General features: G+C 36.2%; 1 protein-coding gene across 1 annotated transcript in view; it reads right to left on the minus strand.

The window, feature by feature from the left end:
* The window catches only part of LOC131056351 (uncharacterized), a 45,483-nt gene extending 31,109 nt beyond the window's left edge, over nt 1-14,374 (minus strand). The window contains exons 1-3 of the mRNA XM_059209078.1: nt 14,248-14,374; nt 14,067-14,126; nt 13,668-13,969 (exon numbers count right to left, since the gene is read on the minus strand). Coding sequence (XP_059065061.1) covers nt 13,668-13,870 — 203 coding nt within the window. The 5' untranslated portion in view covers nt 13,871-13,969; nt 14,067-14,126; nt 14,248-14,374. The remainder of the gene's footprint in view (nt 1-13,667; nt 13,970-14,066; nt 14,127-14,247) is intronic.
* Between the last annotated feature and the right edge of the window lie 603 nt (nt 14,375-14,977).

Raw genomic sequence — 14,977 nt, forward strand, 5'->3', positions numbered from 1 at the left:
GACCCATAAGGTAGGCTTTGAAAATTGTCCCTGCAAAAATAGGGAGTCACAAGATCCTCGATCAATCCATAAGATCACGGGTGCTATGGAGCCTGCCATCTTGTTTGGAGTCTCGATTAATCGGTGGTTATTCAAAGTCAAACCGACTAGCAAGTCTTGCTTCCCCCCAGTTTTTGTTATCTCTGATAAGAACAAAAGAAAGATAGCTCTTGCGATCTCGGACCAGGTGATTGACTACAACATTGCTTTATTGAAACTATCCCTTGTTTATAAGTTTTCTGGTGCGAGACCTAACATCGACCTGGTTAGGGTTTTTGCGAGTAAAAGATGGAAGCTGAAAGGACAGGTTGACATCTCTGCTCTTCCGAGGGGTTTTTTCTCCTTTGTGTTCTCTTGTGTTGAAGATGTCCTAGTTATTCTTTGTGGGGGACCATGGGTTGTGGGAGGTCTTCACATACCCTGAAAAAATGGGTTCCCAATATGGATATGTCCGATGCCTTTTTTGAAATGGTTCTTGTATGGGTGAGACTCCCAGGGCTTCCTTTGGAGTATTGGCATGAGGATATCTTTAAGGGTATAGCTAGAGTTTTAGGTGAGCTTCTCTCGATTGACCCTATGATTACTGCAAAGAAGAAATGGTTTATGATAGATTATGTGTGGGGGTCGGCCAATCTAAGGATCTTCCTTCCTCGGTTGAACTTGTTTCAAAGCTAGGTTCGCTTTTTCAGGCCATTGAATATAAATATCTGCCCTTTGTCTGTTTTTTGTGCAAGAAGGCGGGACATTGGGTGAAGAAATGTCCTCGGAATATTAAGAAAGATGAAGAGAGAAATAAAGGCTCTAGGATGTGGAAACCTAAACCTAGGGTGGTTGGAGGTCAAAGAAAACAAGAAGAGAATAAGTTTCCTAAAGTACCTAATGAGATTCTAGAGAACGACAAAGATGGGATGGAAAATCATCAACCTATGAAGAACGATGAGGCTAAGTAGAAAGGTTAGGAGAAAAAAGTTGATGGTATAGAAAATTTATAGTAGATGCAGAATGATGAAGATAAGGAGATGGGCTAGGAGGTTGATATTCAAGGTGATGCCCTTGTGCAGAAGGAAGGAGGAAATAGTTTAGGAGACCAAAGTACTAATATGGTTGATAATGAAGAAAAGTTTAAGGGGGATGACTTGGAGGAAGGTGAGCTTCTGAATTATGCTGGATCTAGAAGTGTTTCGCCAAGTAATAGAAGGTATGAGGCTAAGGAGGGACATGATAGCCCTATCTGCACCTTTAAGGACCATCAATCTTCATCGGTGTTAGGCTCTTCTTTTGGAGATATGGTTTCAAGCTTATTGAAGATATCCAATCCCAAGGAATCTTCAACCCAAAACTCTAATGGTATCCTCTCTGATCTGGATCAGAACGTTGTAATTATGGATAGACTGGAATCTCCAAGGGAAGAGAATAGTAAACAAGACAAAGAGAAAATAAGCTTGGATGAGATTGAGTTTGATGATGACATGACCTATACGAAAGTGGATAAGAAGAAGAAGAAAACGCAACAAAAGTATGGTGCTGGTGTTTCTACTCGCAACAGATTAAAAGCGGATTGTGGGCCTCCTCGGAGTGCGGGCAGGAAATTTAATATATGGAAAAGAGAACATGATTTCTTGTAAAATATTGCGGATGGGTCACAGAGGATGATCCATGAAAGTCTTTTTAATTCTCCTTGTCAAAAATTAAGATACTCTCCTAGAATATTAAAGGTCTTAATAGTGGTCATAAATAGGACATTGTTCATAATTTTGCTAGGGACCATAAACTGGATATTCTGCTTATTCAAGAAACTAAAATGCCAAAGGAGAGAGTTGAGAAACTTAAGTTTTTTAAGTTTTGTGATTCCCTAGGTAGTAATTCTGATGGAGCTTTTGGAGGTGTTGTTACTTTATGGAATTCACATTTTATTCAAGGTGTGTCTCTCTGTCATGATGGCAACCATGTTGCTACTTTGTTTAAGCACTCTACAGATGGTTACTCATGGATCTTATCTAATATCTATGCACCTAACAACAAGGTCTCTCGAAGGAAATTTTGGGCTAAACTTTTTTCCTTTTAGAGTAACCATCCTAACATCCCTTGGCTTGTTATTGGAGATTTCAACACTCCCCTCCAAGAGGCTGAGAAGTTTGGAGGGTCTCAGATATAGCTAGATAGTAAACAAGACTTGGCAGACTTCATCAATGATCAGTGTCTTATAGATCTGGACTTATCTGGAGCTTCCTACACTTGGACTAACCGCAAGGTTGAGGATGAGTTGATACAAGTTAGATTGGATCGGGCCCTCATCTCTATGGAATGGTTACATCTATATTATTGTTCTTTAAATGGTATGATCAAAGTTGGTTTTGACCATTATCCTATCAACTTTGTGGCTGAATCCAAAGGTGGTAGGAGAAGAAAGTTCCCCTTTAAATTTGAAAATATGTGGTTGTCTCATTCAAGTTTTCTTAATTGTGTTAAGGAGTGGTGGAATTTTCAAGTTGATGGTACTGCTCTGTTTCACATTGCTATAAAGCTTAGGATTGTGAAGGATAAGGTTAGAAAATGGAACAAGGAGACCCTTGGTGATATTTTCTTGTTGAAAGCTTCTCTTTAGTTGCAATTGAATATTATTCAAGATAAGATCTAAGGAGAAGGTTATGCTGCTGACAATTTTTCTAAAGAGAGTGACATTTTGTCTATATATCACAACCTTATTGCTAAGGAGGAGATTTTTTAGAGACAGAGATCTAGGTCTTTATGGGTTAACAATGAAGATAGAAACAATAGTTTTTTTCATGTCACCACTCTCAAACATATAGTGGCTAATAGAATTTATTACATCATAAAAAACGGGAGTAAACTTGAGAGGGAAGAGGAAATTAGTGAAGTTGGTGTTAAGTTTTTTGAAGAGATTCTGAAGGTTGACCCTATGCTGGATTCAGAGGCCCAAATTCTTCTGGCTGATTCTATTCCTAAGGTGTTGTCTGAAGATCAAAACTGTAGTTTGATTGCTATCCCTTCTAAAGAGGAAATAAGAATGTTGTCTTTTCCTTTGATGGTAACAAGGCTCTTGGCCCCGATGGCTTCCCTATGTTATTCTTTCAAACCTTTTGGGGTGTTGTTGAGAAAGATGTTACTCATATTGTTAAAGAATTTTTTGGAGCTAGATCTTTTCTTAAGGAACTTAATGCAACTTTTGTTGTCCTTATTTTGAAGATGCAAAGAGATAATTCTTTGGATGCCTTTCGACCTATTAGCTTGTGCAACTCATTTTATAAATCATCTCCAAAGTTCTGACTTCTATGTTGTTGTGGATTTTGCCCCTTTTGATTTCTCCTTAGCAGAATGGTTTTGTTCCGGGGAGACAAATTTTGGACTCCATTATTACTGTGCATGAGAACATTCATTCCTTGGTTGCTTCGAACACACAGGGGTTTTTGCTGAAGCTGGACATTGCAAAGGCTTATGATAGGGTGGATTGGTCCTTTTTGAGGAAAATTCTTGATGCCTTTGGATTTTTTGGGAGGGTCATTAGCCTTATTTGGCACCTCATCACCATGACCTCATCTGCTATTATTGTCAATGGTTCGCCATCTCAGTTCTTCAGAGCCTCTCGTGGGTTAAGGCAGGGAGATCCTATCTCCTCTATATTGTTCACCATTATGGCTGGAAGCTTGGGTAGATTCATTCATAAACAGGTGCTGGAAGAGACTCTAAAAGGCTTGAAACTATCTTCTGCCTGTTTAACTTGTTCTCATCAACAGTTTGTTGATGACACTATCCTGATGGGGAGCTCTTATTATGGGGAAGCTAGAGTTATAAAGTCTACCTTAAGCCTTTATGAAAAGGCTTTGGGACAGGTGGTTAATAGAGTGAAGAGTTCCATTTTCTTCTTCAATACTCTTGAGGCTAGACAAAAGAATATTGTTGATAACCTTGGCTACATGATTGGCTCGCTCCCCTCAACCTATTTAAGTCTTCCTTTGGGATCTAAGCCTTCTGATTCTTTTTGGCTTTCTTTGATTGATCACTTCAATAGGAAGCTGGCGAGATGGAAGGGTATCCTTAGTCAGGCTAGGAAAATTCAGCTGCTAAAGGCCACACTACAAAACCTTTTGGTGTATTCCCTCAACTTTTTCAAGATTCCCTCAAAGTTTGTGGAGGTTATCGAAAAATTCAAAAAATATTTGTTTGGTCGAGGGTGGAGGAAAGGAAAATAATCCCTCTGGTAGCATGGGAGAATGTTTGTAAACCCAAAAAATATGGGGGTCTAGGAATTAAGAGTATCAAGTCTTTTAATTTAGCTTTCTTGGCTAAACAAGTTTGGAGAACTTATGATTGCATGAGAGAATGGAATGCTCTCTGGCATAACAAATATCTCTACAATGTTCATACTTTTCAGGATTTTCTTAACTCCTTTCAAATCTCTGCTAGATCATATCTATGGAATAACAATATTAAGGCCATGGATGTTGCTAATCGTGGATCTTACCAGAAGGTTGGGAATGGAAGGAGTATCCGTTTTTGGGATGAGTAGTGGATCGGTAAGAATCCGCTAACCTCTAATCCTTTATTGGGGGCTTTTAGAGATTTTTGTATTGCTTCTTTTGGGTCGATGGTGGTGGACTATTGGGTTGAAGAGAAATGGGTGAATCTCTCTGTTATTCACTCGTCTCTTGCCCAACTACAAGTTTCTCTAAACTCATTTGGATTAGAGAATAGTGCTGAAGATGAATTGATATGGAGGTTCTCCTCTACTGGTAAATTCTTTATTGCTTTTGTGGCTTGTTGTGATGATCCTCTTGTTCCATGGTGGTCCAAAGTCTGGATTAAACATTCAATATCTAAGATCAACATGTTTTTCTGGCTTCTCTTTTTGAATTAAATCCTTACCACAAATAATCTTTGTGAGCAGAGATTTTCATTCCTAATAGATGTTATTTATGCTTAAAGGAAGTTGAATCTATTGATCATCTTTTTCTACATTGTTCTTATGCGATGGAAGTTTGGAGTCAAGTTCTTCAGAGATGGGATCTTTGCTAGAAATTTCCTGGGTCGGTTAAGGAGTTTGTTGATCAATGGAGGGTGCCTACTAGGAATTATTTATTAAACTTTATGGTCCTTTGTGTTTCCTCATGTGGTGTGGGGTTAATGGAAGGAGCAAAATAATCAAATCTTTAGGGAGACCTATCTTCAGCCTGAGATTGTTTTTCAGGAAAATTAATCGGGCTATAATTGATAATCTCTCTACTGTCAATTTAAAGTGTAAGACTCAAAACAACGGTTTTAAAGACTATGAGACTAGGGTTGCCAATGCTTGGGAAATTAATTATGATATATATCAGTTTGTTAGGCCCAATTCTAATATTAGAGCTAATCTTGGTTGGAGAAAACCTCCTCAAGGTTGGGCCAAAATTAATTTTGATGGGGTGACCAAAGGTAACCTTGGGCTGACAAGATGCGGGGGAGTGTTGTGTGATCACAACGGCAACTTTCTTTCAGTGATGGCGCTCCCATTGGGAACTCAGACTAACCATCTTGCTAAAGCCATTGGAGCCTACCAAAGCCTCATTCTTGCTAGACAACACAATTTCAAATGTGTTTGGTTGGAGGGAGACTCAAAAAATATTATAAACTATCTAAGGGGTGTAATTTCTAAACCCTCTTGGAATGTTGAAATTTGGATTAAAAAAGATAGGGATATTATTAAATCTTTTGATAAATATTTTATGTCCCATATCTATAAGGAGTCTAATATCGTGGCTGACTACGTTGCAAATAAAGGGGTTACTAGTAAGAGTCAGTTGAGTTGGACCAATGGGGACAAGCTGGAGGCTAAACTTTTCATGCTTATCCTTCATGATAGAAGTTGAGGCAATGATATGAATGATAATTTGTGCCATCATCAATAGAAGTGCATCTAGAAAGATCGACTCCTTTCCGATTTTGGCATGTGGCCAAAGAGGACAGAATAATAAGTGTGGAGTTATTTCACATTCTTTGTGGGTGTATACTAGTATGTTGTGAGCTATGTCCTTTAGATTGCAAGTCGTGAGTGTTGCTAATCAGAGAGAGAAGATGAGAATGGGAGGTGCTTGGAAGAGAACTGAGCCACCAAATTGTGTGCAGTTGAAGAAAGAACAGAAGCTATGGGGGCTCCTGGAAAAAGGGGGTTTTACCCCTTACATTGAGAGGTTATAGGGTTGAAACAAGGATGTTACCAACTATTTTGCCAAGCACTAGAAAGATGGGACTATTACTCTCCATGGGCGGAAGGTGTTGGTTGATGAGAGCCTCGTTGTCCAAGTCACTAGCCTATCGATTGATGGTATAAAGTATTATAGAGATAGGACTTATACTGAGTAGGTTGTCCAAAACTTCCCTAGGACTGAAGATGAGAGAGCTAAACTTGTGAAGAAGACCGCTAGCTACTATGATATCTTTGTGATCAAGAGCTTCTGGGTGAAATTTCTAAAGGTAATTATGGAGTATTTAACCCTAGATGGTCGTTTCTCTAGAGTTTATGGACATCATTTTGTGATTATGAATCATTTTCGCCATGGAGTCAAAATGTCATTTTTGTTCCATCTTATGTCTTCTTTAAGGGCCAATTTCAAAGACCATACGAAGAACCCTACCAAATTCCCTATCCTCCGAATTTTTATATTCACACCATAAGAGGGGCTTTTAGTCCTCATTGACTTCCACTTTCGTGCCCTTCCTGCTTTGAATGTTTATATTCAAACCTCTTCTAAGGATGTAACTAGTGCCGAGGAGTCGAGTGGTGAAGATTCTGACTTGGAATCTGATGTTGAGTCTCCTCCCCTTCTTAAAAAATATGTCTGAAAAGACCCCAATGGCCAAGTCTCCTATGGGAAAAGGTAGAAAAGGGCAAAAGAAAGTTGTGATTTCTTCTTCTTCTACTTCGGTTGGCAAGGATACCCCTATTTCCAGTGGTCCTAAAGCTAGCCCTAAGGTTTTTGTGAGTGAGAGGGAGGTTAGCAAGGTGTCGGGCAACCAAAACCTTGAATTTCCTCCTTTGTCGCCTCCCGACACTACTACTGCTAATATTGGTGTTGTGGCTCATGAGGATCTTCATCCCAAATGTGCTGAGCTAAGTGATAAGGAGGACTATGACAATATCTTGGGTTTGGCCAGGGAACATGCCATTGATACCTTCAGTATGTTCAAGTGGTTGTTTCATGAGTTGAAAGAGGTCAGACTTAATTAGAGGGCATTGGGAAGCAAGATGGAGGCCATTCATGTGGGTAATATCCAAGGCAATCAGAAAGAGACTGGGCAGTGGATGGAAGAGGAGAAGAAATCGGTGATGGAGTGCATTAAAAGGGCTAGAGAAGGTATTTTTAACCAAATGAAAAACAGGTTTGAAGATAGAATCTCCAATGTGGAAGCTAGCTATAAGAAAATCCAGGCTACCCTTAAGACTATTATGTCTTGTAGCCATAAGATTGTTAAGAAAAGTACAGATGCCATGAATGCAATGGTGAACAACTTTGATAGTATGCAGCAAGGCAAAACTATTGTTACCATTGGAGATGATAATGATGTGATCTAGGTTGAGGAAGGACCCAATAAGAGGAATCGAGGCAATATGAAGAAGAAAGCGGCCACTCAGAATGTGGACTACAAGGAAATGAAGGTTGCAGCTGACAAGATGAGTATCCTAGAGGCAGAGGTGGCTGAAACCCTCAAGTGCCTTATTTAGTTGGGTTGTTGGTTCTGTTAGTCTATGGGTTCAGTCTCTCTATTGTTTTTTTGCTGCCTGTCTAGGCTTTTGTTGTATTTTTGGCTGTTGTTTGTAATGTTCTATACTTCGCAACCTGTCTTGTTTTGGATACTTTTTATAAAGCTTTGATTCTAAATCTCTTAGATTCCTTTTTGTAAAGGGCTTCAAGGCCCCTTCAAAACCTGTTTTTGCCTTAATCCAAAACTAATTGAAGAATATCAATCAATTTTAGTATATTGAAATAAATCAAGGAAGGGAAATTACAAATGGTATCAAAGCTTTGATCTTACCATCCTATAGGTTAAAGATGAATCAATGAATCATTCTAGTCAACAAGAAGAAATCTAACAATACGCGTATTCACGGGTATGCACTGTGTTTGCAAATATCCATGTGTATGCTTTGTGTTTGATTAATATTGGTAGTTGATTCAGTTTGAGAAAATTAAAATCGACATTGCTTGAGGACAAGCAAATTTGGGAAGGACGAACTGTAATGCCCCCCCTTTTAAATATATTTTAATAATAAAGAACAATAATAAAATTAAAATACCAAAGAAATAATATAAAAATTAAATTAAAATATAAAAGAATAATTAAATATTATAATTAAAATTTGATTAAAGTTAAGTAATGGTCAAAAGGAATGAAATCATAAGTTGTGACTCCCTCAAATGTGAGATATAAAAGAGGTAAAAGAACCTCATTTGACGGGGTACAATTTGGAAATGAGAAGTGTAGATCTTATTTAAATAAGAAGTCTAGATGTGATTGTGGAAGGTTGTGTCCCTTTCAAAGGGCATAAATAATGAAGAGTTGCAGTCTTTCAAAAGGTGTTAATGGTGAAAGGGTGCGTCTCTTGCCCAAGGGCGTGCATCATGAAGCGCTGCGACCTCTCTCTCACATTGAGAGATATAAAGGAAAGGAATAAAAGCATCGAACAACATCACCATGGATTCGATCAGATCAGAACTATTATTAAGTTCAGGCAGTAGCGTCTTTGTTCTTGGTGGTATGCATGGGGATGTGCTGAATATGTATGCTTAATACATGAAGCTTGATAACGTTGTTATGAAGAATTTAGTAGTAATATTAATATAGATTGCAATATTTATGACAGCCATACATAATTTCATATGTATTCATAATACATGAGAAGTTAGTATACTTATAGGTTGAATCATGTTATTACTATCAGTATTTAAGATGGGAATGAGATATTCCAAAGAGGTGTAGTCTAAATCCAAGCAATAGGTTAAGTCCCAAAATAGGGTGGGGATCAACGACCCATAAGCCTTGAGGGTATAGGCCCAAGATAAGTAAGGGTTTGGATCTTTAAACTTTGAGGGAACCTATTGAAGTTGGTCTCTAAGCGCTTTGGTAACATACATAGACCCTTCTCCCTTAAAACTGAAGTAGTAGCAGGGTCTGATATCTATATTAAGAACTACGAATAATGAAATTAATTATTTAATGAGGAAAATATATAAGAACTTGTTAACAACTAATTGAAAAATATCAATCAATTTTAGTATATTGAAATAGATCAAGTAGGGGACATTACACATTGTATCACATCTTTGATCCTCCCATCTTGTAATTTAAAATAAGAAGAAATCTAACAACACCTGTATTCACATGTATGCTCTGTGTTTTCATATATCCATGTGTATGCTTCATGTTTGATTAATATTGGTAGATGACTCGGTTTGAGAATATTAAAATCGACATTGCTTGAGGACAAGCAAATTTGGGAAGGGCGAATTGTAATGTCCCCACTTTGAAATATAATTTAATAAAAAAGGACAATAATAAAATTGAAATAAAAAATAATTAATATAAAAATTAAATTAAAATATAAAAAATAAATAAATAAAATTAAATTTTGACTAAAGTTAATGAATGATTAGAAGGCATGAAATGGTAAGTTGTGACTACCTCAAACATGAAATATAAAAGAGATAAAAGAACCCCATTTGATGGGGGGAGAATTTGGAAATGAGAAGTGTAGATCTTATTTAAATAAAAAGTCCATATGTGATTATGGAAGGCTGTGTCGCTTTCAAAGGGAAAAAATAATGAAGGGTTGCACTCTTTCAAAAGCTGCTAATGGTGAAAGGGTGCGTATCTTGCCCAAGGGCATGCATGATAAAGAGGTGTGACCTCTCCCTCACATTGAGGCATAAAATAAAGGAAATCAAAGAATCCAACAACATCACCATTGATTGGATCAAATCAAAACTCTTATTAAGATACATGCAATAGCGTATTTGTTCTTGGTGGTATGCATGGGGATGTGCTGAATATCTATGCTTGACAAATGAAGCTTGATAATGTTGTTATGCAGAATTTAGTAGTAATATTAATATAGACTGCAATATGTATGATAGTCATACGTAATTTCATATATATTCATAATACATGAGAAGTTAGTATACTTATAGTCTGTATCATGTTTTTACTATCAATATTTAAGAAGATGGGAATGAGATGTTCCAAAGAGGGGCAGTCTAAACCCAAGCAATAGGTTAAGTCCCAAAATAGGGTGGGGATCAATGACCCATAACCCTTGAGGGTATATGCCCAAGATAGGTATGGACTTGGATCTGTAAACTTTGACGAAACCTATTGTATTTGGTCTCGAAGAACTTTGGTAACATACATAGACCCTTCTCCCTTAAAACAGAAGTAGTAGCAGGGTCTAATATCTATATTAAAAACTAGGAATAATGAAATTAATCATCTAACGAGGAAAATAAATAAGAACTTGTTCATAACTAATTGAAGAATGTCAATCAATTTTAGTATATTGAAATAGATCAAGAGGACATTACAGATGGTATCAGAGCTTTGATCCTGCCATCTTGTAGGATAAACGTGAATCAATGAATCATTCTAGTCAATAAGAAGAAATGTAACAATATGTGTGTTCACGTGTATGCTCTGTGTTTGCATATATCCATGTGTATGCTTCGTGTCTTTCATGTGTATGTTTCGTGTTTGATTAATATTGGTAGATGACTTAGTTTGAGAAAATCAAAATCAACATTGCTTGAGGACAAGCAAATTTGGGAAGGGTGGACTCTAATGTCCCCACTTTGAAGTATAATTTAATGATAAAGAACAATAATAAAATTAAAATACAAAAGAATTAATATAAAAATCCAATTAAAATATAGAAGAATAATAAAATATAATTAAAATTTGATTAAGGTTAACGAATGTTCAAAAGACATGAAATTATAAGTTGTGACTCCCTCAAACGTGAGATATAAAATAGAGAAGAGAACCTCATTTGATGGGGGCAGGATTTGGAAATGAGAAGTGTAGATCTTATTTAAATAAGAAGTCCGGATGTGATTGTGGAAGGTTGTGTCCCTTACAAAGGGCAGAAATAATGAAGAGTTGCAATATTTCAAAAGGTGCTAATGGTGAAAGGGTGTGTCTCTTGCCCAAGGGCATGCATGATGAAGAGGTGCGACCACTCCCTCACATTGAGATATATAAAGGAAAAGAATCAAAGAATCCAACAACATCACCATGGATTGGATCAGATTAGAATTGTTATTGAGTTACAGGGATTAACGTCTTTGTTCTTGGTGGTATGCATGCAGATGTGTTGAATATCTATGCTTAATACATGAAGCTTGAGAGTGTTGTTATGCAGAACTTAATAGTAATATTAATATAGACTACAATATGTATGACAATCATATGTAATGTCATATATATTCATAGTACATGAGAGGTTATTATACTTATAGTCTGAATCATGTTATTTCTATCAGTATTCAAGATGGTAATGAGATGTTCCAAAGAGGGGCATTCTAAATCTAAGCAAAAGGTTTAGTCCCAAAATAAGGTTGGGATTGGCGACCTATAAGCCTTTAGGGTATAGGCCCAAGATAGGTAAGGGCTTGGATCTATAAACATTGAGGGAACCTATTGTATTTGGTGTCTAAGCGCTTTGGTAACATACATACACCCTTCTCCCTTAAAACTGAAGTAGTAGCAGGGTATTATATCTATATTAAGAACTATGAATAATGAAATTAATCATCTAATGAGAAAAATAAATAAGAACATGTTAATAACTAATTGAAGAATATCAATCAATTTTAGTATATTGCAATGGATCAAGTAGGGGACATTACAAATGGTTTCAGAGGTTTGATCCTGCCATCCTGTAGGTTGAAGATGAATCAATGAATCATTCTAGTCAATAAGAAGAAATCTAACAATACATGTATCCACATGTATGCTCTGTGTTTACATATATCCATGTGTATGCTTTGTGTCTTTCATGTGCATGTTTCGTGTTTGATTAATATTGGCAGGTGAATCGATTTTTGAAAATTAAATTCGACATTGCTTGAGGACAAGCAAATTTGGGAAGGCCGAACTGTAATATCTCCAATTTGAAATATAATTTAATAATAAAGAACAATAATAAAATTAATATGCAAAAGTATTAATATAAAATAATAATTAAATATAATTAAAATTGGATTAAAGTTAATGAATGGTCAAAAGGCATGAAATATTAAGTTATGACTCCCTCAAACATGAGATATAAAAGAGAAAAGAACCTCATTTGAGGGGGGGAGAATTTGGAAATGAGAAGTATAGATCTTATTTAAATAAGAAGTCCAGATGTGATTGTGGAAGGTTGTGTCCCTTTCAAAGAGCAGCAATAATGAAGAGTTACACTCTTTCAAAAGGTACTAATGGTGAAATGGTGTGTCTCTTGTCCAAGGGCATGTATGATGAAGAGGTGTGACCTCTGCCTCACATTGAGAGATATAAAGGAAAGGAATCAAAGCATCCAACAACATCACCATGGATTGGATCAAATCGGAACTGTTATTAAGCTACAGGAAGTAGCGTCTTTGTTCTTGGTGGTATGCATATATTGAAAGACAATTTATATTTTATTTTTATTTTTATTTCTTTTTCTCAAAATTTCAATTGACATGATGAGTCATTTGAAACATCGTGTCCAATTCCATTAATGCTCTTTAGTCAATTAATGAAAACAATGAATTAAATGTTATTGTTAATAACTCCGTTTAAAGTATCAATTTGTATCATTCTAATACAAGATTAAACTTCCTACCAAAAGTTTAAAGCGATAAAGAAATTTATTTTAAGTACATTAATCTTCATCACACACAATCCTAATCACAAGTAAATGTGGCTTAGCATGCAATAAGGGAATTTGTTTTAGTGTCATTAAAACTAATCCCAATTTTAATGCCGAAGTGAATGAAGCAATTATTTGCATTACTGTATGAACAAAGGTAAAATCATGTGCAATGTACAGTCCCCTTCTCACAACTCTTTTAAGGGTTATATATTCTTTTGTATTTACGTTTCGTTCAATTAGAAGAAAAATGGTTTTAGATGGTATAGTATGTATCTAATTTTTAAGTCTATTTATATAAGTTGATAGAAATTTTGGATGATGAAGTGTACAATATATTATATATTGTAAACGCCTAATACAAGGGAGAGGAACTATTAAATGAATTAGTTAGAAATATTAATATTAAAGATTATGCATGCTTAATACAAGGGAGAGGTTCTAATAAAGGAATTAGCTTCAACTATTAATATTAATATTAAATATCATATCTTGCCTAATACAAGAAGAGGAACTACTAAAGGAATTAGCTACAACTCAATGGAACTACATCTGCCTTGAGAGATATAATCTATGAGCTATACCTATTTAGCACAAGGAGCAGAATGCAATCTTCCAAACATTCCTAACATTACCTCAAAAACCAAAGAAACTGCCTTTGCTACACTTAATGTCTGATATGGTAATTTCCTGCGAGCTACTAGATAGTTAATATGACACAATACACGTTGGGATTGATAGAACTTACTTGTCACACTTCTTCTCTGGTCTGTGGAAAAAACATGTAAACGAGGCTTCAACAATGGTAGACAATACAGGATTTGCTTCCACATTTTTAAACTTGTGCAGATGATTAAGGATTGGAAAATCCTTGAGCTGACTAAAAGGTTTAGCCAACTTATACATTTCGCTAACTAGTTCCCATCGCTCCTTTCTGAAATATGCGAACATCTCAAAGTTCTCTACAATGGTCGCAATGATTAAAATGCCCTTCACTGCTACATTTTCATCGCACTTATTCCAGTCGTCCAAGATTGAAGAATTGGGTATCTACGCAAAATATTTACTGATTGTAATTTATATTCTGAGAAACATAAGAATTTGAACATGGAAGATTCATCTGGGAAATTAAGAAGAGAAAATGTACCTTTCTTGGAAACGGGCATATACTTTGTTGGGGAGACAGTCGAGGCGGCAACAAATTGAACACACAACAATTATAGAATGTAAGGCTTCTGTACTTTACTATCAACAGAAAAGGCTGTTTGAAAAATTCATGTGATCAAACTTAAAACAATAAAAAACCAGAGGATCGAGTAAACACTCACTTTATCAAAAACTTTATCCAGACGTTGGAGGAGGAAATGAATGAGAAATTCTTTGTTCCCGTGGTTTTTTTGGATTGGTTGTACAAGATCAGAGGCCAATACGTCAAAACCCCGATGTCCAGCATCGTGTTTGTCTTCTGCCATTACAGGAAGATGAAGATTTTGATCTTCTACTTCATTCACTCCTATCAAAAATCTCATGCATCGTTAAGCTAAGAAATAGCTTCTTAGCTCTTCGAATGTGAAAACCACAAAACCATTGCTCTGCTTTTATTTTGCTACAAACTGAACTTGGGCATCTTGGAATTGCTTTCATGACTAAAAACACCTCATGTCATGTCAAAAAAAGAGACAATATTCCTGATATCAGACAGCATTCCAAAGCAATTACTCAAGCCATGTAGAAAACAGACATTTAAATATTCCAAACCATACATACACTCGGGCCTGTCAAAAGCATCAATACCGTTTCGAATTGAAGGCTAGCTTAAGTACAGTTTACAGCTACAATGAAGTGCTGATATGGTAAAGTATACTTGATCGTAAAATGTGCTCTTTTCAAATTTAGACTGCGTTTTCCCCACCTTTCATTAACGCTGTTTACCGTATGATCTATTTTTCACCCACCCCGGGACATCAGTATATTTTTTAGGGTTACGTTTTCTTTTTAAGATTTATCTTTTGTCTTTCGTGGAGGTTGAAATGTTCAATAATTTGAATAACTTTACCA

Source organism: Cryptomeria japonica, chromosome 7 (assembly GCF_030272615.1).
Source record: "Cryptomeria japonica chromosome 7, Sugi_1.0, whole genome shotgun sequence".
Lineage (NCBI taxonomy): Eukaryota > Viridiplantae > Streptophyta > Pinopsida > Cupressales > Cupressaceae > Cryptomeria > Cryptomeria japonica.